The sequence below is a fragment of the Sinohyriopsis cumingii genome, chromosome 3 (assembly GCF_028554795.1).
Source record: "Sinohyriopsis cumingii isolate HCF-2022 chromosome 3, ASM2855479v2, whole genome shotgun sequence".
Classification (NCBI taxonomy): Eukaryota; Metazoa; Mollusca; class Bivalvia; order Unionida; family Unionidae; genus Sinohyriopsis; species Sinohyriopsis cumingii.
The window spans coordinates 151634408-151659660 of record NC_142963.1 but is presented as its reverse complement, the minus strand read 5'-3'; the positions used below and the strand labels follow the sequence as shown (position 1 = coordinate 151659660).

Below are 25253 nucleotides of genomic sequence, written 5' to 3'. Positions count from 1 at the left end.
AAACTGTCTTAAAAATCATTTTTTTCAATGTCCTTTCAACAAGAATGTAGGAGAAACTAACCACCTGCATTCAAACACTACTTTTACGGCTTTCCAGAAGTGGTTGCTTAAGTTGGGTTTTACCTACTGTATTTATCCTGTGTCTTTTATTCATCTCTGCTTTGAATTCCCATTATTTTATCTGACTTGTATGTAAATATTCTCTCCAACCTATGTTGTTACATCTTCATGCTCAAAGTTTATTCCAGTTTTAATTTGGTTCATATGTTCATGTTGTTTTGAAATAATTAATTTTCCATAAATGTTTGTAGAATTATACATTTTGATTATATTGTGTTTTGTAAAATAGCCTACAATAAATGCTGACTTTTCTATTTCTTCACTCACAGACATATGAAAATAAGTTGATCTAGGAGTAGCCCATATTTAAATAAGTCCTTGCAAATCAGGTTTAGCAATAGTATTATTGTATGCTAATATCTTTGAACTTGTAATGGACTTATAATGGACTGTATGTACTGCTCCATTACCAATAGCATGTTTAAAAATCATGGAGAATTTCCAATTTTGACACCTTACTACTAGAGTTTATTTTTATTTAAATTTGTTTCACTTAGGGTAAACTACCAAGGCCTTATTTTAAAAGAAGTTAGAAAAACTTTTGTAAAAACATTACATGGATGCATTTTTTCTTGTCTTAAAATTCAAGAAACTTTTAAAATTCTTGAAGGAGATTTGGCAAATGTCATATGAGAAGAAGGAGATTTGGCAAATGTCATATGAGAAAAGGAGATTTGGCAAATGTCATATGAGAAAAAGGAGATTTGGCAAATGTCATATGAGTAAAGGAGATTTGGCAAATGTCATATGAGAAAAGGAGATTTGGCAAATGTCATATGAGAAAAGGAGATTTGGCAAATGTCATATGAGAAAAAGGAGATTTGGCAAATGTCATATGAGAAGAAGGGGTGTCTGTTTCTTATAAATAAGAACATGTCAAGAAAAATTTATTAAACTGGTCTACTGGAATGCAGAAATTAAGATATACAGGTTTTTGATTTCATGTCTCAGCTTATATAGTTTAAATATTGTCGCATTTAAAAAATGACGAAAAATGCACATAGTAAAAAAAAACAAGACATTGATGAATCTTCTGATTAAGGTTGATTTCAGTGGTAGAAATTACCATGGTAAGTGGTAGAATATACCATGGTAAGTGGTGGAACTATTATGGTAAGTGATGTAAAATACCATGGTAAGTGGTGGAACTATTATGGTAAGTGATAGAGTATGTTAATTTGTAGAACTATCTGGGTAAGTTATAGAACTATAGCAAATGGTAGAAGTATCATTTAAATTGGTTAGAATCTTAAGCAAACATGTTGAATACAATATTTCTCCCACAACATATCCTAGGGTAGGGGTCTCAAACACATGGCCTGCCAAGCAGCATCCTGTGGCCCACAAAATGATTGGTGTCACAAGGTGTCATGAGAGATAACAAAAGTGGTGCATCCCATGGGCCATCCAAAATGCCCTCTAGTGGCCCTCAGGGTGGTTTGAGTTTGAGATGCCTGTCCAAGGGCAAGCCATATTGATTTTTTTTCAAGTGGTTTCATGGGGGTTGGCATAAATAGAACACTGTCAAGATTTTGGAAGATGGAGTGGATGGGTGGGCTTTTAATATGAAAAATAATTTACTTAATGCTTTGATTGGTCTTTAAGAAACTGTAGCTTTCAAGTGATAATAAAAAAAATAATCCAACCACAAGACAGGTTTCAAGTCATCATCTATGTGTGAACCTTTATACAAGCAGGTGAACAGATAAAAGTCAATAGATGACCAGATAAAAGTCAATAGATAGAATTAACTCTGTAATGTGTACAATTTCAGCCCAAAATATATTCGGCTTTGCTTTTATTTTTTTCTTGAAGTTTTAGCAATTTATTGATGAGTCAAGTATTTTAATCACTAGGGTGGGGTTGTTTTCAATATGAAGCACATGCACTTTGCTAGATTATGAGATAAATTCTGTATATGGATTATTAAACTGAAGTATCTTGAAATCTGACATCCTGAATATTTTGTATCTAATAAAGTTAAGGGATATGTTCTTACTCCATATGATTTCATGTATTTTAGAAATCTGATAAGGACAAGCAGGAAGCAGAGAAACCAGAAACAGGTGCGTAACTCTTTTTTAAGTCCATTTCTGATTTGTTTGTATTATTAATTTAGGTAGCTTATATTGGATATTTTGGTTGTAGTATTGATTTATGTAGCTTATATTGGATATTTTGGTTGTAGTATTGATTTATGTATTGGATGGTAGCATAGATTTGTGTAGCTTAAATTGGACTTTTTTTTATCATAGACAGGATTTTATTGGTTTAAATTTTAATTTATATACTTCATTTCCAATACAAAGAGAAGGATTCATTATACTGGAATGTGGCTATAAATGGTTATTTTTAACTTTTGGGTATCGGATTTTAATTTATTTTTAATTCATATTTAGATTTTCCTTATATAACTGCTGCTTTTTTTAGAAGTGTGTGGATTCCTTTTTTTATAAATGTATTGCTGTTTATTTTCTTTACTTTTATGAATGAAAATGGTTGTCTTGAAAATTCTCCATTGCTTTCTGATTTTTTGTGAGAAATCGTGAAGCAAAGAAGAATAGCTTATGAATATTTTTGTTATGCAGTGCAGTATCTGTTTTTCACCACCAAATTTCCGTTTAAATTGAATTCTATTCAAAAGGTCATCCATTAAGATTGTGTCAAAATAATGAAATAAACCTAAATTTTTAGAAAGCTTTCTCATTACAGTCACTTAATTTCTGCTTCATACTTTAAAACTGTCATGCTCTTGTTAAACTGAAGACAAGATGTTTTTATTAAGATGTATACAAGAAATTGTGCATTTTAAGACTTTCTTCAAGTAAATTCATGCTCAGACATGTGAAAAGCTTTATTAATTATTTATTCATTTGATCCCAACTGTTCAAGCCTTTCTTTCATTGCAGTCATGTAAATTAAGTATATTTAAATATATTATATAATGGCATATTATATAAACTCACTTATTTCGACTGCAAGAACAAACTTAAAGACCTAATAATGTTTCCTCCTTAAATATTCTCAGCATGTTTTTTTTCTTCTATGTTTTCTAATTTCATGGTGTTTGTGTTTGTAATCATATCATTATATATGTTTTTTATCTTATAGGTGTTGTCTAATGTTGTAAGGCACTTAGAGCTTCTAAAGATTAGGTGCTACACAAAGTCCTCATTATTATTATTATTATTATTATTATACAGTATCATCTGTAATTTTCATGTACTCGATTTTTCATATACACTCAGTCCATAAAAATAACATTTTTAATTATTTTATGTCTACTTATTTTTGGTTCTACTGCTCATAGCCAAGGAGAGCTTATTGGATAACTTGCTGTTTGTCGTCTCTCCATTCATTACACTGGTCAACAGTGAAATCATTACTGACTTGAAAAGGCCCTAATCTGTAGTATTTTGGTGTACCGAACACGAATATAACCGTGAAAAATTTGTATTGGCTCTCGTTTTGAAGATATTCATATACCTCATTTTCTATGTTTCACTGTGTAAATTTCTCCAGTAGGACTGCAGCAACATCCGGAATAATGATGTAACATTGCATAATACCATCATGCTCACATCATCCACAGTTGATTGCATCATTTTCTGATGCAATGCAATACTAATGCCATGCGGCTGCTGAAGTAAGTTGACGTCAGCAGTGTACTATACATGTGTAGGCCTATTATACTAATGCCAGGCGGCTGCTGAAGCTGACGTAAGCAGTGTACTATATAAAGCCCAATCAGATAGGTTCAGCATTTAAAATATTTTAAACGTTGTGCGAGACAGTTCAAGCTACTGTTACATAAAACTTATTATTTTATCCATTTACGTACAATAAAGAACAGTAATGCCTCGAAAGTGTGTTAATACCGCGGACAATTTTTGCTATATTTGTGGGGAAGTGACATTTGCCAACCAGAAGAAAAGTATCAATTCTCAAGTGAAGAAGGCATATCATCTTTACTTCGGATGCAAGGTTGGTGACCAAGACAAGCCTTGGGCTCCGCATATATGCTGTGCTACATGTACAACACAGCTTTCACAGTGGTTGAATTGCAAAAGGTCATCAATGCCGTTTGCAGTCCCAATGGTGTGGAGAGAGCCAAGCAACCACCTAAATGACTGTTACTTCTGCTTGGTTCCTCCTCTTTCCGGCGGAATAACGAAGCGAAAGAAGTCGAGAATAGTCTACCCAAACATTCCGTCTGCATTGAGACCAGTTCCACATGGTGAGGGACTTCCTATTCCAGAACCTCCAGCAGAATATTCTCTTGATTCATCTGACGAAGACAAAGGTGAGTCGACCTGTTCTTCTCCTGGTCCATCAGCATGCAGTGATCCAGATTTTCACTGTGGTGCATCATCAACCCCACACAGAATAACACAGGAAGAACTAAATGACCTGATTCGTGATTTGGACTTATCAAAGAACAAGGCAGAATTGCTAGGATCAAGACTCCAACAATGGAATCTTCTAGAAGAAGATGTCACAATTACTGCATATCGAAAGCGCCACCAGCAATTGGAGCCTTTCTTCAGAAAGGAAAGTAATCTGATATTCTGTTCCGATATTGAGGGCCTCATGAATGCTTTAAAAATCACTCATGACCCACAAGAATGGAGACTATTTGTGGACTCTTCGAAACTGAGTCTCAAGGCTGTGCTTTTGCACAATGGAAACATTCTTCCATCTATTCCAGTAGCGTATGCTGTCCACATGAAAGAGACATACGATAACTTAAGGCAGCTACTGAATTCCATTGAGTATAACAAGTACAGCTGGCACCTCTGTGGTGATTTGAAGGTAGTTGCCCTTTTAATGGGACTGCAGCAAGGATATACAAAATACACGTGTTTCTTATGCGAGTGGGATAGCCGAGCAAGGGAAATGCACTACATGAGGAAGGAATGGACTCACAGGCAGAATGTAGCCATTGGAGAGAAGAATATCCAACACCCAGCTCTGGTTGAGGCTCAGAAAATCTTGCTACCACCCCTTCACATCAAACTAGGTTTGATGAAGAACTTCGTGAAAGCCATTGACCGGACTTTGCCAGCATTCCGATACCTGCATGAAAAATTCCCTCGACTCAGCGAAGCAAAGATTAAAGAGGGAGTTTTTGTGGGTCCTCAGATTCGAGAGCTTTTCAAAGATGACCGGTTCAACAACTTGCTGGAAGGTGACGCGAAACAAGCATGGAATGCTTTTCGCCTAGTTTCTACAAACTTCCTCGGAAATGTTAGGGCAGAAAACTATAAGGAACTAGTAGAAGACATGTTGATGAAGTATAAGAAACTTGGCTGCAATATGTCTCTAAAGATTCACTTCCTTCATTCCCATTTGGATTTCTTTCCTAGCAACTGTGGTATTGTTAGTGATGAACACGGCGAACGTTTTCATCAAGATATCGCAACAATGGAACAAAGATAGCAGGGAAAATGGTCCACTACAATGCTGGCTGACTACTGCTGGACACTCCTCAGAGATGCTCCCGAACAGCTGTACAAGAGACAGGCGAAGAAATCTAAGATCTAATGACTTGATTTTTTATAGGTAGGCTATTACAGTTGACCTTTTACTATTGGAATGCATTTCGTTATGTAAACATTAATTTCTTGCAGATTACAAAAAAACTAGAGCCAATTTTGCAATTTGACTGTCATATTCGTGTTCAGCACATAAAAATTGATAAGAATTGACTAATTTTATTTCAGTAACATGACTTTTGTAAAAATTTGTTGTCCAGTGTTATCTGTACATATGTTAGCATAAGTTTCTTATCACTACTCCTCCTAAACTACTTGGAGGATTGCGAAGAAACTTTACACATACATTCATGCCACAGTCTATAAAGGCTTAAATAAAAATGGTGCTACTCAGAGGCATCCAATATGGCCACCATAGCTGCCATCTTGAAAATCTTGTTATCGCTATATCACTACTTCTCCTGTTTGGCTGGTCATATCATCATTAGGTTGGCTTAAAAGACTTCTTATGATATCAAGCTGGTCCTACCTGAAAATGGTGCTGATATGACTTCCAATATGGCCACCATGGCAGCCATTTTGTAAATCTTGTTATTACTGTTCTTCAACATTGGGTTTTCATAAGAAGAATTCTTCTTATATCTTGTTGGTCCTAAATGACCTCCATTATGGCCACCATGATGGTCATCTTGAAGAAAAAAATCTTGTTATTGCTAACTCCTTCTGGATGGACAGTCATATCAACATGGGGTTTTCATCATAAAGCTTCTTATTTTATCTGTTTGGTCCTTAATAAAAATGGTGTCAATCTTACATCCAATACAACCACTGTGGACAGCTTGAAAATCTTGTTATCACTGAAGAATATCAGAGGATGATTTCATCATTCAGCAGTTTAAAAGAAGAAATGGACTTGTATTTGATTCCAGGAATTTTTTTTGGACGAGCAGGGCAACAGTCCCTTTTTGACCAGTAGGGCATCAGTAAATTTTGGCCAGCAGGTCATCAGTCCCTTTTTGGACAGTGGGGCATCAGTCCCTTTTTGGCCAGTAGGGCATCAGTCCTTTTCTGGTCAGTAGGGCATCAGTCCCTTTTTGGCCAGCAGGGCATCAGTCCCTTTTTGGCCAGCAGGTCATCAGTCCCTTTTTGGCCAGTAGGGCATCATTCTCTTTTTTTAAATATTATGTAGGGCATCAGTCCTTTTGAGGGACTCTTGTTAGTACACGAAACAATCTGTATTCTTATTAATATTTTGCAAAATTTTAGTCACCTAATGAAATGATAATTAATTATATTCACCTGCAATTATTTCTACACCTGAAAAATAACTATTAAAAAGTATATGAAAAATGACAGACAGTACAGTATATATTTTGTTTTCATGGTTGTTTCATTATGACTTATCTATGGAGCACCTGCATTAAGAGGTCCCTATTCAGCACATGAATTCCTCACAAGCAATTTTCTAGCTATGTAAATGTAAATATGTTTGATATCCTCCAATGTTAACTTCTTGTAGCCATTTAATGGTCATATTTGCCCCCAAGACTTTCTATTGACCAAATATGGTAAACATTTACTTAGCTGTATTACACATAAAATACCAAGAAATATCAGGGGACAAATGTTTCTCAAGCACAGGAGGCCACCACTATCTAATCCATACATTACATAAAATGTTATAATTGAAAAATACAGTACTCAATATAATGATGTCAAAGAGAGGTTTATAATATCTTATAGTGAGATCTCCTTATACAAGAAAGTGAGATCTCCTTATAATGAAATACAAGACACAGTACTCCATCATTATAATGCTGTCCATGGCAGATATATAGGATACCACCTTATAGTTCAACAGCCTTATGATGAAATACATGACTTGGTACTCCCTCATTATAATGCTGTCCACAGGAGATATATAGTATACAACCTTATAGTGGAATTGCCTCATAATGAAATACATGACTTGGTACTCCCTCATTATAATGATGTCCATGGGAGATATTAGTATACCATATTATAGTGAGACAGCCCTATAATGAAATAAATGACACAGTACTCCCTCATTATTATGCTGTCCATGGGAAATATATAGTATGCCACCATATAGTGACACATCCTTGTAATGAAATACATGACACAGTATTCCCTTTTTATTATGCTGTCCATGGGAAATGTATAGTATGCCACATTATAGTGAGACAGCTTTATAATTAAATACACAACATAGTACTCCTTCATTATAATGCTGTCCATGGGAGATATATAGTATATGACCTTATGGTGGAATTGCCTTATAATGAAATACATGACATGGTACTCCCTCGTTATAATGCTGTCCATGGGAAATGTATAGTATACCACCTTATAGTGAGACAGTTTGTTAATGAAATACATGACACAGTACTCCCTCATTATTATGTTGTCCATTGGACATATATAGTATACCACCTTATAGTGACACAGCCTTGTAATGAAATACATAACTTGCTTGGTACTCCCTCATTATCAAGCTGTCCATGGGAGATATATAGTATATCACATAATAATGAAATGTAATATATATATATATATATATATATATATATATATATATATATATATATATATATATATATATATATATATTTCATTATAAGTCTATGTGATATCTCCCATGGACAGCTTTTGATTAATGTTGGAGGAAATCATGGTCTGTACCTAATGATTTCTTATTATTCCTTTGTTAAGAAATTAGTACAGAACTGCTCAAAATTTAGCTACTGGTTGATCAGTGTCTAAATAACCATTGAAATTTGTTTCATCTCACATTGCATTATATTGATGATGGTCTGACCCATTTTTGGGTGCAAGCTAACCATTAATTATTACAACTCCCCAAAAATGAAAGTTTAACTAAAATTGACCTTTTGACATCTGACCAACTGCACCAATCACACCTGTCATTTATAATATGTGGTAACTTGGCCAGGACTCCATAATATAGGAACAGTCTTCAAAGCAATGGTCAGTCTGAACTTGACTGTCATCTAGGAAAGTTGCTTCTTATCAGGATCTGATTGGCTGCTTGATCAAAAATACTACCTGAGACAGTGATGGACAGCCTGCACAACCTGTTTGATTGCATATCAACTCAGACAGTATTCAGAGTGGAAGTGGTACTCATTATGCGATTACTCAGGAGATTAGCCAGTAAATGTTAGGTTCTTTATACCTTATTGGACATGGGTACTTAAAAACCTCCACCTGCTTGACCAATCACAGTTTCTATGTAACATAGGGTACCTACCCTTTCTAGCCCTACTGGTTGGCATCTGAAGTTGGCATTTAAAGAATACCTACACAATCTCATCAACAGTGGTGGGACAACTTGAGTAGCTTCATTAGTTTAGCCTCATAAATTCCATGCCACATTCCCATTCATAGTTTTATTCAAACCAGGCTGTCAGATAAATTTATAAAATTTGGATCACCTGCCATACATTTTTTGCATCATTTCATTATACTGATACCATAGTAGGATAAACACAAATCACTTGAATATAACTGTACTCTATCCAATCTCTATCACATCATATTGTTAAATGAGGTTGATATGAACCAGTCTGGAAATTTATTTGATGATAGGTAAAACTGGACTATATCTAATCTCTATCACATTATATTGTTAATTGAGGTGGACATATACAAGTACCAGTCTGGTAATTTATTTGATGATAGGCAAGACTGGACTGTATCCAATCTCTCTCGCATGATAGTATTAATTTAGGTGAACTTATACAAGTACCAGTCTGGTAATTTATTGGATGATATGTCTTAGTCTGTAACACTTTTATTCATAGAGCTGATACTTGAATAAATATGTCAATAAGAGGTTAACATCTGTGCCAACATTTATGTTCAATAATCGTCTTTATTATGGTGTGAATTGTCCAATACAATGCCCTTGTAAAATATTGAATGCAGTGGTAAGCCCCAGGGTGTCCAGTTCAATAAGAAAGTGTTACAGTTTGAAATATGGATTAGAAGGCTTTTAAGTTCTTTTAATTAATCAGTTGTGGAAAAGACATATTTGGAACAAGCATTGTAATATAAATTCAGTTTAACAATAGGAAGAGGATGTAATTTTTACTATTTGGCTTCAAATCAATTTCATTAATTTTTTTGTGAAAAGAAATGGTCCAGTTTCCAGAAATCTCTTTGAATGACTTTACATTTTACAGTGGAGTAGTATAAACATAATGTAGTATTTTTATTCAGAAAAGAAATGTAGAAATTTGCTTACATTGAACTTCCACGTATGCCATTCATTTAGGAATTTATTTTCATAATGTGATCTTCTGTGACAATTCGAGTGGATAAATTGTGATATTTTCTATCTTGGAAAGTCTAAATGAAATTATGACCACATTTCAGAAGATAAATATATGAGTAATAGTATAGGAAAACGTTCAGAGATCAGAAAAGTTTCAGACAACTGCCCAAACTTTGCAAAAGATTTGAAAGTCAGTTGAAAACTTCAGGATTTTGGAGATTTGTTGTCAGTCAGATATACTATCAAAACCATAGCATAAATTATATTCTTAAAAATTAATTGGATGCAGATGATAACTAGTTACTTTTTTATTTCACTTATGCTGAAGTGTGACGAGCTTTTTTTCTAAAGTACTTTGTGTTACAGAATCATAATGTCTGCCATCTTTTCAACTGTGTATCATTACTTTAGTCTACAAGAATGCAGCCAAATTTTATTTGGTTTCAAGATTCATAATTTTGCTATCTGATCATCATGCACAGATGGAATGGAAAGTGATCATGGAAGTGTCATCAATCTTGATTCAAATGTCCCTGAGACTCAGATGCAGAGACATTCACGTCTCGGGAATCGTTTTGTTGATGATGAAAAAGCCTTTGACCCAAATAACTCTGGCATGACTCTGAAGAAGAAAAAAGTCAATGTTTACCTGCCACGGGATGATAGAGATGATACACAGACCCCCACCATGGATCTGCACGAGTCATGTAATCGCATGAAATCTGCAATATTATGACAGCCATCAATGAAGCTTATGCTTTATGTCACCTAATGCCTCTATGCTGTTATATAATTTATCTTGTCATCTAATGCCTTAATGCCTCAGTACTGTGATATAATTACAGTAAAACTGCCTTGAAAGACCACTGCTATGTGAGACCACCTGTCTTGAAAGACCATATTCTCCATGCACAGATTTATTGATTATATAGTGGTATGACCTGTTATGAGAGAACTCCTGTCCTGAGAGACCATAATTTTTTGGCAGAAGGGGCGGTCTTTCAAAAAAGGTTCTACTGTATCTTGTCATCTAATGCCTTAATGCCTCAATGCTATTATATAATTATCTTGTCACCTAATGCCTCGTGCTGTTATATAATTATCTTGTCACCTAATGTCTCAATGCTGTTATACAATCATTGTCATGTATATATTGACTATTGCAATCATTTCATCCCACTACTTCTAACATTTTTTAATCTGACTTTTAGTTTGAAGCAATATTTTAATTTTGGTGACCTTTACATTACTCATGGCCAAGTAAATAATTTTGATGGTTTTTGAAGATCATATGAACATTAATTTTATTTCTAAATCAAATCTTAAACATTTTATAGGTGTTCTTTAAATTTCTTGCTAAAAGTGAGTAAAACAAATATAAGGCATGTTTAGCTCTTGAAATTTTCATGGTAGGTATATACATACAAGATATTGGTTAAAAAGTATCTGGTTGGTTGTTGGTTTTTTTATTTTATGGCGAAGTTTATAGGCTTTATCTTGCCCTAATAAAGGACACACCAATGCCATCAGCTGGCATGGGTAGGTATCAAACCCACAACCCCTAGATTACAAGTCCAATGCTCTAGTAACATTGATTTTGTGGACAAATTAAGTTGCTATACATGAAGTATTTGGATGAAAAATCTCAATATTATAACAGTATTTCTTTTTCCTAATAACCAGTTTTTATTTCTTGTGAATGTAACTATTACAGGTACAATAATTAATTCTGATGTGCCAATAACACAAGCAGCGTTAAAAAAAATGCTTATTAACTATATTATTCTTAAAGCTGTATTTTCGCTAAGTAAAAAAAATAAATAAATTTCTTGACTCTTTAAGCGCTTCAGTTCCACCTAACCAAATATTCTTTACAAAAGAATCAAACTTGACAGCAAACAAAGATATACTATACAAATCTTAAAATTACAACCAACCACTTTCACTTCAACATTTAGTGCCCTTATACGGGCTGATTTGCCACCATGAATAGCCTGTCATGTGAAGGAAAATTGTGTTAAACCGTCAAAAACAAAGAAACAAATAAATGTTCAGCGTCTCATTTATTTAATCGTATATTATCATCCAGCTTCTTTACTATGGTGTAGGTACCTTTCTTAAGTGAATATGCAAAAACATTTTGCTTTGTGGGGAAAGTTCATAATTATTTACCTACTCAAGGTTTCAATTCATGCCATTGAATTTCACATCTGCATGTTTATATTAATTGTCTGGTAGCAGCTGGATATCAGCATGGCACTAACCTTCAACCCCTGTCAAACCCCCCACCCCACTTTTATTGCCCAAAATAAGCCATTTATTATTTAATGGTATTTTATCTTCCATTGATTGACAATTGTTTTGTTTTTTAGATGAAAGAAAAAAGTACAGTAACAAACCGTTTTTTTCACTGATCAGTTTCGTGGTTTTTTGTACAGCATATAAAAGACTTTTTTCTTTCAGCAGTTTTTTATACAGACTAATAATGTGTACTCACATCTAATTAATTTGCTATTTATTTTTGCATTTGTACTCACATATTTAATTTGGTAATTATTTTGTATTTCATTCTGTTTTTCTTAATGTTTGTTTACTTGATTCAAAAGTGTACAGCTGTTTGTGAAAAGTCAACTCTGAGATGAGCCATGGATTATATATGGCAAACTGGTAGATACTTTAATATAGGTACTTTATAGCAACTAAGTTTCTTTCAGCAACTGTGACAGCAACATATTGGTTTTGAAAAAGGTAACAAAAGGTATTAAGCAATTATAATTTTAATTCAGGTCTTGAAGTTTGGAGGATTGAATATGTGGAGATATTTTAACTGGACAGTTTTCACTATTTATGGATAAATAACACTGAAAGTATTTTATATATCTAAGTTTTATAAGGCATAGTGACATAATTAAAAGAAATTATAAAATTGTGTAGGAGAATTTCATATAGCAAAAGTACCTCAGATGCAACAAATGTTAATTTTAAAAAGTCACATGTAACATGCCCCCCCCCCAGTTTAAATTGAATCAATTTGTACAGTCTTGGAAGAAAAATTTAAATTGGATCAGTTTGTACAGTCTTGAAAGAAATTTTTTAATTGAATCAATTTGTACAGTCTCAGAAGAAAAATTTAATATTGAATTGATTTGTACAGACTTTGAAGGAAACTTTAACTGAATCATTTTGTACAGGCTTGGAAGAAAGATTTAAAATTGATTCAATTTGTACTGTCTTGGAGGACAAATTTAAATTGGATCAGTTTGTACAGTCTTGAAAGAAAAATTTCATATTGAATTGATTTTGTACAGACTTTGAAGAAAAACTTTAACTGAATAAATTTGTACAGGCTTGGAAGAAAAATTTAAATTAATTCAATTTTTATAGTCTTTAATTTAATCAGTTTTATGGTCCAGGAAGAAAAACTGAGTAGCACCAATAAAAAGTTCATGTACTGGAACAATTAGGTTTAAAATGTTGGGGTTTTCTTAACTGTCATTTGAATCCTAAACTGAGTTAAAATTGGAAAATTTATTTAAAAATCGGCCAATTATGTTTGGATTTTATCCTTAATAGATATAATGATGATTGATCAATTAATAGATATAATGATGATTGATCAATTAATAGATATAATGATGATTGATCAATTAATAGATATAATGATGATTGATCAGTTAATATATATAATGATGATTAATCAATTAATATATATAATGATGATTAATCAATTAATATATATAATGATGATTGATCAGTTAATATATATAATGATGATTGATCAATTAATAGATATAATGATGATTAATCAATTAATAGATATAATGATGATTCATCAATTAATAGATATAATGATGACTGATCAGTTAATAGATATAATGATGACTTATCAGTTTATCAATGTTGGTAAAAGACATATTCAGTGGAATTTCTTCAAGTCACTACTCTAAAATAATAAATATTCCATCGGATAAAATTTTCATGGTTTGGAAGTAATTGGATGCAGTTTCATGAGGCCAGACTGATTATCATATCATTGTTCAGCAACACTATCTTTCATGGTGGATTTTATTCTATGGATATTTGTTACATCTGAAAATAACAAAATTGAATCCTCCAAGAATATTTCTGATATTGCAGTATATTTTAAAGTATACTTAAGTCATGGCCTCTGAATATCATTAGAAGAAAAAGAAAAAAAAAAGGGGGGTGTCTTGCTGATGATCAGGAATTGTTCTCTGAGATCACAACATGGAAAATTATGAACAAACTTGAGATATTTTTTTTTACAGAAAAAGTAATTTCAAAGATTATTATATTTTATTTGGTTTGATGTTTTATAGTATTGCAACACAGAAATGTTTTATTATGCTGATGCAGAATGTACTTAGTGCTTGCCCAAGTACACACCACAGTAACTCATTAAGGCCTTTCTGATGATGGGAATCAAACTGAGACCCATCTGGTCATGAATCAAATGTCCTGACCACTGAACCACTGTGGCTCTCTTCATACATAATTATACTCTCTTACCAGACAGTATTAGCAAGTTATTAATGTACCCTATAAGTTGGGGTTTTATATGGACATGTTAATTTTAAATGTAAATTTTTATTTATTTATATTTTTATGGTAAATGTTTTAAATACAATAATATTTTCATCATATTCTGGGTTAGACTTTATTCAGAATATAATCTTAATAAACCTAGTCAAAAATTTCAAATTTGCTTAAAAAAGAAGGTCATTCAAGGAAAGGGGAAGGGACTAAAAGACCCCAGTCGGACTCCTAGAATTTATGGAAATTGAATGTTTAAAAATGGTTATATATTGGATGATACATAATATATTTTTTGAAATTTGAAACTTTAAGTCATGGAGACACCAAATTTTGCATAAAAATGGGACAATGAAAAATATCAATGTATGGAAGGGGCAATTTTAATCAAAGTTGAAATTGCTCTTGGTAGAGATAAATGTTCCCATGTTTCTGCTTTCATTTTTAATGAGATACGACCTTAAAAAAAATAATTCTTGAACATTTCCCTAGTTCATCAAATTTGCTTGTGATCCTAAGCCTTTGTCAATTGTTTAGGAATCAGTTTCCTATGGCACATTAATTGTAATACTTATTGGTTGAAATATTTCCAAAAGTAATTGTAACTGTCATTGGTTGAAATATTACCACAAAATACAAACTTTAGACATTGAAAGGTGAAAACCACCATCTAAGCCCCTTCTCATATTTAATAAATTATATTCACATATAAAATATAAGCTTTTCCTTTGATTCCTTGCAGAGATTTTTTATAGCACAAATTGTTGTCACGTATTCAGTACTTCTCACATTCACAACCTTTCTCCATCAAAGATAAAATAGTCACCAAGATGCACCATGGCACACCTTTCTGCACTAATCAGTATATATATTATATTACAATTCCTGCTTCATTTCGTTTTGATTTTTCACAAAATGAATGTATTGTGAATCACTTATTTTCTACAGCACCTGTCATGCAAGTGTGTGTGTGTGTGTGTAATATATATACATTTCAAAAATTTGATTTCTCCTGACATATACTGTATTCTGATTACAATCTCTCCATTTAATACATGTATCACCTTTTTTATTATTTTCCAATGTAGTAAACACGTTCATAATTAAATTAAAATAGATGACATTATAAAAGGTAATAGATGGATATAAAGGTGAAATTTATAAATTATGTATTTAATTTGTAAATTTACTAATTAATAAAGATCATACTATATTTCTGTCATCATTAAAGTTACAGTTAGCTTTCACTGTTTTAATTGTTCTCTATAGCAAACATAAATTTTAATATTCAGTTCAACTATCAGGAGAACTATTTATTTATCCAAGAATCACCTGTATTTGTCATGAAAACGTTTCCTGTAATCACAGATACTAAATAAGGACAACATTGCTTCCAGTAATAATTTTAAATTGCCTATTCGATTTTGCTCAGTTCCCATTTATTAATTTGAGCACAATAAAATCAAATATTTTACCGATTTTATGGACCTCTACAAATTTAACGGTTTGTTGAGCAGTACACAACTCCATCCTGATTCTGATTTCCAGATATTGTGTGTCCATTTCAGACCGAGCAACCCCCGATTCTGGAATTGGGGAGTCAGCTTATGGACACACATCTTCAACATCAGCAGGAAAAAGGCTTGATAAACTCAAGGAGGAGGAAGAAGAGTTGTCTCGTCGTAGACGGGAAGCACTGTTGTTCAGTGACCTTGATAAAACTGATGATGAACAACTCAAACCAAGGCCAAACTCATCATATATGGGACTACGAAAGAGATATCTTTCATCTGGTAAGAGGGCTTGAATTCTCAGAAATAAATAATTGGGTATATTAATGGTACAGTGATGATTGGGTAGATTAATGGTACAGTGATGATTAGGTAGATTAATGGTATAGTGATGATTGGGTATATTAATGGTATAGTAATGATTGGGTAGATTGATGGCACAGTGATGATTGGGTAGATTAATGATACAGTGATGATTGGGTAGATTAATGATACAGTGATGATTGGGTAGATTAATGATACAGTGATGATTGGGTAGATTAATGATACAGTGATGATTGGGTAGATTAATGATGCAGTGATGATTGGGTAGATTAATGATACAGTGATGATTGGGTAGATTAATGATACAGTGATGATTGGGTAGATTAATGGTTCAGTGATGATTGAGTATATTAATGATACAGTGATGATTGGGTAGATTAATGGTATAGTAATCATTGGGTAGATTGATGGCACAGTGATGATTGGGTATATCAATGATACAGTGATAATTGGTATAATAATGGTACAATGATGATTGGTATATTAATGGTACAGTGATGATTGGATATGTTAATAGTACAGTGATTTGGTATATTAATGGTACTGTAATGATTGGGTATATTAATGGTACAGTGATTATTGGGTATATTAATGGTACAGTGATGATCGGTGTGTTACTGGTACAGTGATGATTGGTATATTAATGGTACAGTGATGATTGGGTATATTAATGGTACAGTGATGATTGGTTTATTACTGGTACACTGATGATTGGTATATTAATGGTACAGTGATGATTGATTGGGTATTGTTAATGGTACCATGATGATTGGTATATTACTGGTACAGTGATGATTGGTATTTTAATGGTACAGTGATTATCAGGTAGTGTTAACGGTACAATGATGCTTGGTATATTACTGGTACATTGATGATTGGTATATTAATGTTACAGTGATGATTGGGTATTGTTAATGGTACAATGATGATTGGTATATTAATATAACAGTGATGATTCTTATATTAATGGTACAGTGATGATTGGTTTATTACTGGTACAGTGATGTTTGGTATATTAATGATACAGTGATGATTGGTATACTAATGGTACAGTGATGATTGGGTATATTAATTGTACAATGATGATTGGTTTATTAATGGTACAGTCATGATTGGGTAGATTAATGGTACAGTGATGTTTGGTATGTTAATGCTACAGTTATGATTAGGTATGTTAATTGTACAATGATGATTGGTTTATTAATGGTACAGTGATGATTGGTTTATTACTGGCACAGTGATGATTGGGTATATTAATGGTACAGTGATGATTGGTATATTAATTTTACAATGATTTGGTATATTAATGGCACCGTGATGATTGGGTATTTTAATTGTACAATGATGATTGGTTTATTAATGGTACAGTAATGATTGGGTATATTAATGGTACAGTGATGATTGGTATATTAATGGTACAGTAATTATTGGTATATTAATTGTATGGTGAAGATTCATATTAATAAATTATCAACCACATTTGGTGGTATAGATAATGACCTACAATGTATGTGCATGCTGTCTTCAAGAACTGTAAAGATTCAATCACTTTGCTCTTATTTGATGAACAATTCTTTGGACCACAGCTATATTTGTCCATAGATAAGAATTTTGTGGACTGCTTCTATCAAAATCAGAACACAGTAAAAGGCAGGCAATTTTTAGTCTTAAACAGGATCCCAGTCATTTTCATTTGGTTGATTCAGAATTTGTACCTCCAGCCCACTTAGCTAGCTTTTTCTCATTATAACTCTGAGTTCTATGAGTTTGACATAAATAAAAATAAGTAAGGATATAAGGTTTTGGAACTTAATTCATTTCATGTATGATATTGATCTTTCAGCAATTGAAATTAGAAATCAGGTATTTCAGATTGACAAATATTATATATTTTTGGAAGAAAGCTTGTATATACATTGTAAATACCTTATCTATACCATTAAAAGTGGATGATAATTACACACAGTAAAACATCTTTCTTAGAGCTCTTTGTGTTTCAGAATGGTATATTTCTATTTGATTTTTTGAACCCGTTTTTAAAATAAGCATTATCAGATTAAAATCAGTTTTATGTACAAATATGAAATCTGAGCACTTCAATAATAAGGTTTGTCTGTTTTCTTTTACAGGAGATGCCAGGGCCCGACCACAAACTGCTCATGTAAAATTCAGAGCTGAGGTGAGTCTAATTTGTCTTCCTTACAATATTGTTTTCCTTGGAAGGGGTAGGGGTGGTATTTAGTTTTCCAAGTCATGTTTGAAGTAATATGTATGAAAGTTATTACATTTGTGTTGTTGTAAAAGTTAGAACTAAGACACAATTGAGACATTATTTGTACCAAATTTTAGGCAGATTTCCTGTGAAAATTGGTTTGAAGTACAAATGGCAATCATGAAATCCTGTTCTATTTCTGATGTCCATTTGTACAGTAGTACAAGAAAATGGCAGCTCAACTCTTTAAGCAAAATTCTGAATCTCTCTCAGTCTGTTTTTCCCCTCAAACTTTTATTTGATTTGCTAAGAGTCCAGATTTATAGTTCTCATCAACATAGAGTTCCATAGCAAATTTGATTGACATCTATTAATAGGTCTAATCAGTATAGAAATTTGTAGCAAATTTGGTTGACATCTATTAATAGGTCTCATCAATATAGAAGATTGTAGCAAATTTTGTTGACATCTATTAACAGGTCTCATCAGTATAGAAAATCGTAGCAAATTTAGTTGTCATCTGTTAATAGGTCTCATCAGTATAGAAATTTGTAACAAATTTGGTTGACATCTATTAATAGGTCTCATCAGTATAGAAATTTGTAGCAAATCTGGTTGACATCTATTAATAGATCTCATCAATATAGGAAATAATAACAAATTTGGTTGACATCTATTAATAGGTTTCATTAGTTTTGAAAATATCATAGCAAATTTGGTTGACATCTATTAATAGGTCTCACCAATATAGAGTTTCATAGCAAAGTCGGTTGATATCTATTATAGGTCTCATCAATACAGAGCTTCATAGCAAATCTGGTTGACATCTATTAATAGGTCTCATCAGTATAGAGCTTCATAGCAAATTTGGTGGAAGTGTAATAATCCATAGAAGAGTAACATTGTGGTAACCAAATTCAGGAAGACAGCAATCATGGAGCATAGTATCTTGTAAAAAAAAAATACCATTAAACACTGGACACTGTAATCATTCAGAACCTTATCAGTACAGAGCTGCATTGCAGGAATGAATGAAAAATCGACAATCATGGTAAAAAGTAATGTGCAGAAACAGAAGTTAGAAGGGCAGACAGTCTGGGCAGGGACTATAACTCATGTACAGATGTAAGGCTGGAAATCATCCCTCATCTGACACCTACCAATATAAGTTATATTGTTGATAAATGGACATATATATATATATATATATATATATATATATATATATATATATATATATATATATATATATATATATATATATATATATATATATATAGTGATCTTCCTATAACATCTTCATCCCTGTTACCTCCCTCCCCACTAGCACTCCTCCATTTCAAAAGGTTATCAGGGTTAGTACTTAATCTTCACTCTCTGATTATCATATGCCAGGATAGTCAACAGCCAGAAACTTGGACTTTTCAGGGAGCAGAAGAGATCTCTCAAAATTTCTGGAAATCATATGCATAACTAGGAATCACCTACAGTCAAATCCCAAACTTTGAACTATAAAATGATATAAGTAAGAGAAGTTATGGAGCTTTAGTCATGCACACATATACATTCCCATGAGGAAAAATATACCAGTCCAAAATTTTTATGTAACAAGATTGGGAGTTAACAAAGGTACATCAATGAATGTACATACATCTTTTTGCCCATATAATTTAAATTGACATGAAATGAAAGTAAATTAAAATAATCTCTCATGTCTATGGAACACTGTTCATGGAAGTCACAGATTATACTGTCTTTTAATGAAACTGTATTATAATGAAGTATAGTATTCATTATAATGCCGTCCATGTGAGCCATGCATCCTTATAGTGTGACCACTTTATAATGAAATACAGTACTCCCTCATCATAATGCCTCAGTTGGAACCAAAGAGTACACTTCCTTATTGTGTGACCACCTTATAATGAAATACAGTATTCCCTTATCATAATGCCTTCATGGGAGCCATGGAGTATGCTTCCTTATAGTGAAACCACCATATAATGAAATACAGTATTCCCTTATCATAATGCCTCCATGGGAGTCAAAAAGTATGCTGCCCTCTTGTGAGACCACCTTATAATGAAATGCAGTACTACCTTAATATGAGACTACTTTGTAATGAAGTACATGATACAGTACTCCCTTCTTATAATGATGCCAGCTGGAGATGTAGAGTATACCCCTTTACAGTGAAACTATCTCATAATGAAATACAGTCCCCCATTATAATGCATTCCATTGGAGCCATAGTATACTAATGCCTTATAGTAAGACTGCCTTTATAATGAAGTACTTAAGTACACCCTCATTATAGTGCTGTCCGTGGGAGGGGCTCCAGGTGGCTGAGTGATCTGTCTTTACAGATCACTCCCATTTCACCTCTGTGTAGGTTTGAGTCTTGAGCTGATACAAAAAGATGAAAGTTTTCTTGTCTTTAATGTTTTATCAGAAATAATGGGTGTATACACTCCCTCACTACAAGGGACATCACTGTAACCGTTTCTTTATAAGGCAGTGATGGTCATAAATCCAATTATTTGTTTGCTGGTAAAAGTGTATTTAATTATAATTCAGTCTTATCTGTAATGTAGTTTATTCAATGGCTCTCATGGTTTATCTTGTAATGAAAGGTTCCTTTATGTGTATTGAAAAATTCTGATTTATGATTGGATGGAAGGTACACAATACGTAACTGATTATTTTATACAAGGAACTTATCTCACAAACATCGATTGAATCATTTATTATACATATGGGGGCAAGATATTATTTTAGTCATAAACCTGATTTTTCAATGACAAGAGATGAATTAATGTTCCCCTCCTTGTCTTGGTTATATATTGCTTATTGCGCCGCTCAAACAAGATGAGAGTATTACTGCATATCATAAAGTGCTCTGTTTTATTTATTGCATGACTGCGAAGATTTTAGACTGTATGAAGTTTGTCAGGCTTGATAGGTATACATTAGACCAGTTGCAATACAGAATTTGGATCATTGTTCATTGTGATGAAAGGCAGAATTGTAAATGAAGGTATGGATTGTGTCCGCATACATACCACACAGTTCATGTTGGCACATACACATATACACTTGCAAATCAAATGCATGCTTTATTAATTAAAATGTTTGTAAGCATTTGAAATCAAATCTTTTATTTTTAAATTAATTTTATCACGTAATACTTGCCATCATTAGTGTCATGATATGTTCTAGCCACTGTTTGCAACACAATAGGACAACACTTACCATTGTTAGAATATGAAGTTCTACCCACTGTTTGCAACACAATAGGACAACACTTACCATTGTTAGAATATGAAGTTCTACCCACTGTTTGCAACACAATAGGACAACACTTACCATTGTTAGAATATGAAGTTCTAGCCACTGTTTGCAACTCTATGGGATAACACTTACCATTGTTAGAATATGAAGTTCTAGCCACTGTTTGCAACACTATGGGATAACACTTACCATTGTTAGAATATGATGTTCTACCCACTGTTTGCAACACTATGGGATAACACTTACCATTGTTAGAATATGAAGTTCTAGCCACTGTTTGCAACACTATGGGATAACACTTACCATTGTTAGTCATGATGTTCAAGCCACTGTTTGCAACACTATGGGATAACACTTACCATTGTTAGAATATGATGTTCTACCCACTGTTTGCAACACAGTATGATAAAACATACCATTGTTAGTCATGATGTTCTAGCCACTGTTTGCATCACTATGGGATAACACTTACCATTGTTAGAGTATGTTGTTCTAGCCAGTGGAATACTATGGGATAACACTTAGCACTGTTAGAATCATGGTGTTCTAACCAGTGTTTGCAACACAGTATGATAAAACATACCATTGTTAGTCATGATGTTCTAGCCACTGTTTGCATCACTATGGGATAACACTTACCATTGTTAGAGTATGATGTTCTAGCCAGTGGAATACTATGGGATAACACTTAGCACTGTTAGAATCATGGTGTTCTAACCAGTGTTTGCAACAGTATGTGATAACATCATTATTAGAGTACTTTGTGCTAGCCATTGTTTATAGTACTAAGGGATAACACTTACTATTGCCATTGTTTATAGCACTAAAGGATAACACTTACTATTGCCATTGTTTGTAAGACAATGAGCTAACACTTACCATTGTTAGAGTCATGATGTTATGCTCTAGAAACTGCTATGCAGTGTCACAGAATAATGCCATTGAATAATGCAAAGTTCTTTATGTTACATGGTCCCAAAATTAATTTTAAACTTGTGTTCATTTGACATGAAATATTGATACTGAAAATACATTCAGTAAAACAACATACCACTTGATGCAAGCAGTTCATGACACATGGTTTTATTAAACTCATTTCATAAATTTGATATCAAATGGAAACTTGTGTAAGGTCCTCTATTCACAGGACTGATCACTATGAGTTGTTGTTTATACTGCTCATACAAAATAGCAAATATTCATTGACAGTTTATAAAGTTGATGGTCATTCCATACTTCCTTCCACATCTTCATAATCCACAATCTTAATAAAAGCTACTATGTCCAAGTTCATTACAATCTCTGCCAAACTGCTGGATTGAATTTTATGAAACATGGTAGCTATGTTGGCCATATGGTAACCATGGTAACCATCTGTGAAAGGAGTGTTGTTCTTGCTTACATATGCGAGAACAAGACCAACATCAGATCTGTAGGTTTCAGACTTTTAGATTGGCTTCAAAATTAATAGGACCTTCACTGACAAAAATTTGACATGTTTTAAGGGATTTGAAAACAAAATAAGTGCATTTTTTGCATAATATGTTTTCTTGTCCATATAATAAAACAGTTTTGAATATAAATTAGATTTTGAAGGCAGTGTTACCATAACAATTAATATGAATTAGGGTATTATCAGTCATAAAAGGAAGAGCTGTGCATCTCATAGATCACTACAAAGATTTTTTTAATTAAAATCAACACCCATTTTTAGTGACGTAGACAATTTCACTCTATAATGACGACAGATGTCCTTTCATACTTGCCTGCACCCACTTAAACTCAGATTTCCAAGCATTGTTGAACTGGATGTAATATTTCTTAGCTGGTGTTTTTTTTTGTTTTGTTTTTTTCTAAGCAATGGGAGAAAGCACATATTTTGGCATTATGCATTGAATTGACCCACCACTACCAACACCAAAAACAAAATTCCTAAAATTACATCTTAAAAAACACAATAATAATTGAAAAATCAAATATTTACGCAAGTGTTACTGCTCAAATAATTTGTTGGGTTGGTCTCTGATTTTTATCTCACCTCCATCAATCATTGCCCAATTTTTAATCAAACACAAGTCATCATGGACTACCTTTCATTCTTTGTAACTTATAAGACCTCAATATCTCTGCTGCCTTTGGCCTTAACTTTGCTCTCCAGATTACAATATTAAGGTAATCAATTTACAGCTTGTTGTGTACACATGTCAGCCATTGTGTAACAATTCTTAATTGGATTACCCAGGATACATCATTGCACTAGTTATTGAACTGGTCGAACATTTCTGGTCCCCAGTAGATTAGTTCTGAGAGGTTTCTATAAAGTGTGGAAATGAAGGTCCCCACCTCAGTAATAACTTGTAATCTTTTAATTTTCAAAAGTAGTAGAATTCTGCTGTAAAATGGTGTGTGTGATATATAGACAACCTTTAAATGGTATTTTTGTCCTGCTGCCAATAGAATCACATGTTATGTCCTTGGCAGCAACCCTTCAGGTCCCAGGAAAGGAGGTCAGAAGTTAATTGTACAAAATATTTCCCAACCAAACTTTTTATTTGCAATCATAGCGTGAAAAGCATTATATATATATATATATATATATATATATATATATATATATACCAAGGTACAAAATCAAGGAGGGTGGGCAGGTGTTATGGAATTGTTTGCAAAATCAAGTAAAAGCATGGGGATTGGTAGTTGTGAGCAGTTGCATTTGTCATACTTTTCTTTTCTTTTTTTAAATCAGTTAAACATGAATTAAAACTTTTCTGTCCCAGATATTGTACTTTACTATTAAAACACTCAATACTGTGTTTCTCACATATATTAATGCACATTTCCAGATCATGTTGTTAAACAAAAGGCTTTTGAAACTGTAGAATTACTTAGAGAACCATATGTATAGCTCTTTAATGTTTTTCATTTAAAGAGATCAGATAATAAATATTGTCAAAATTCAATACCTACTAACATGCTGATAGGAAATTTACTCATTGACAAGAGTAAAAATATTGCTTTTGTTCTGTTTGATCAACCATATAACCACACACAATTGCTAGAAAATTCAATGAAGAAAGAAAACTAATATCATTAGACAGTACCACCATGTCCAAAACTTTCAGTGATAAAGCACGTGTGTCAGCTAATTTTGAACATGCAGAATATTGGACTGTGTTTTTGGAAAAATATATATCATCTAATATATGAACTCCAAATAAGTTAAACTTGAATAAACCACACACTGTTAGGACCCAAAAATGTGGCTGTTTTGTATAGGTGTCCAGTATGTGGCGGTATGATTAGTATTAGAATAGCTTTCTGGGATCAAGATATTCGGCTGTTTTGCATAGGTGTCCAGTATGTGGCGGTATGATTAGTATTATAATAGCCTTCTAGGATCAAGATATTCGGCTGTTTTGTATAGGTGT

At 32.9% G+C, this 25253-nt stretch overlaps 1 protein-coding gene across 7 annotated transcripts in view; it reads left to right on the top strand.

Moving 5' to 3' along the window:
- LOC149804163 (uncharacterized) overlaps positions 1-25253 on the top strand; it is a 182664-nt gene that overhangs the window by 119269 nt on the left and 38142 nt on the right. For 5 of the 7 annotated variants that reach the window (XM_089954135.1, XM_089954139.1, XM_089954137.1 and 2 more), the window contains 4 exons: positions 2144-2186; positions 10416-10640; positions 16056-16280; positions 18452-18501. In XM_089954135.1, coding sequence (XP_089810261.1) covers positions 2144-2186; positions 10416-10640; positions 16056-16280; positions 18452-18501 — 543 coding nt within the window. The remainder of the gene's footprint in view (positions 1-2143; positions 2187-10415; positions 10641-16055; positions 16281-18451; positions 18502-25253) is intronic. The other 2 variants (XM_089954138.1, XM_089954136.1) reach the window with 1 other exon arrangement.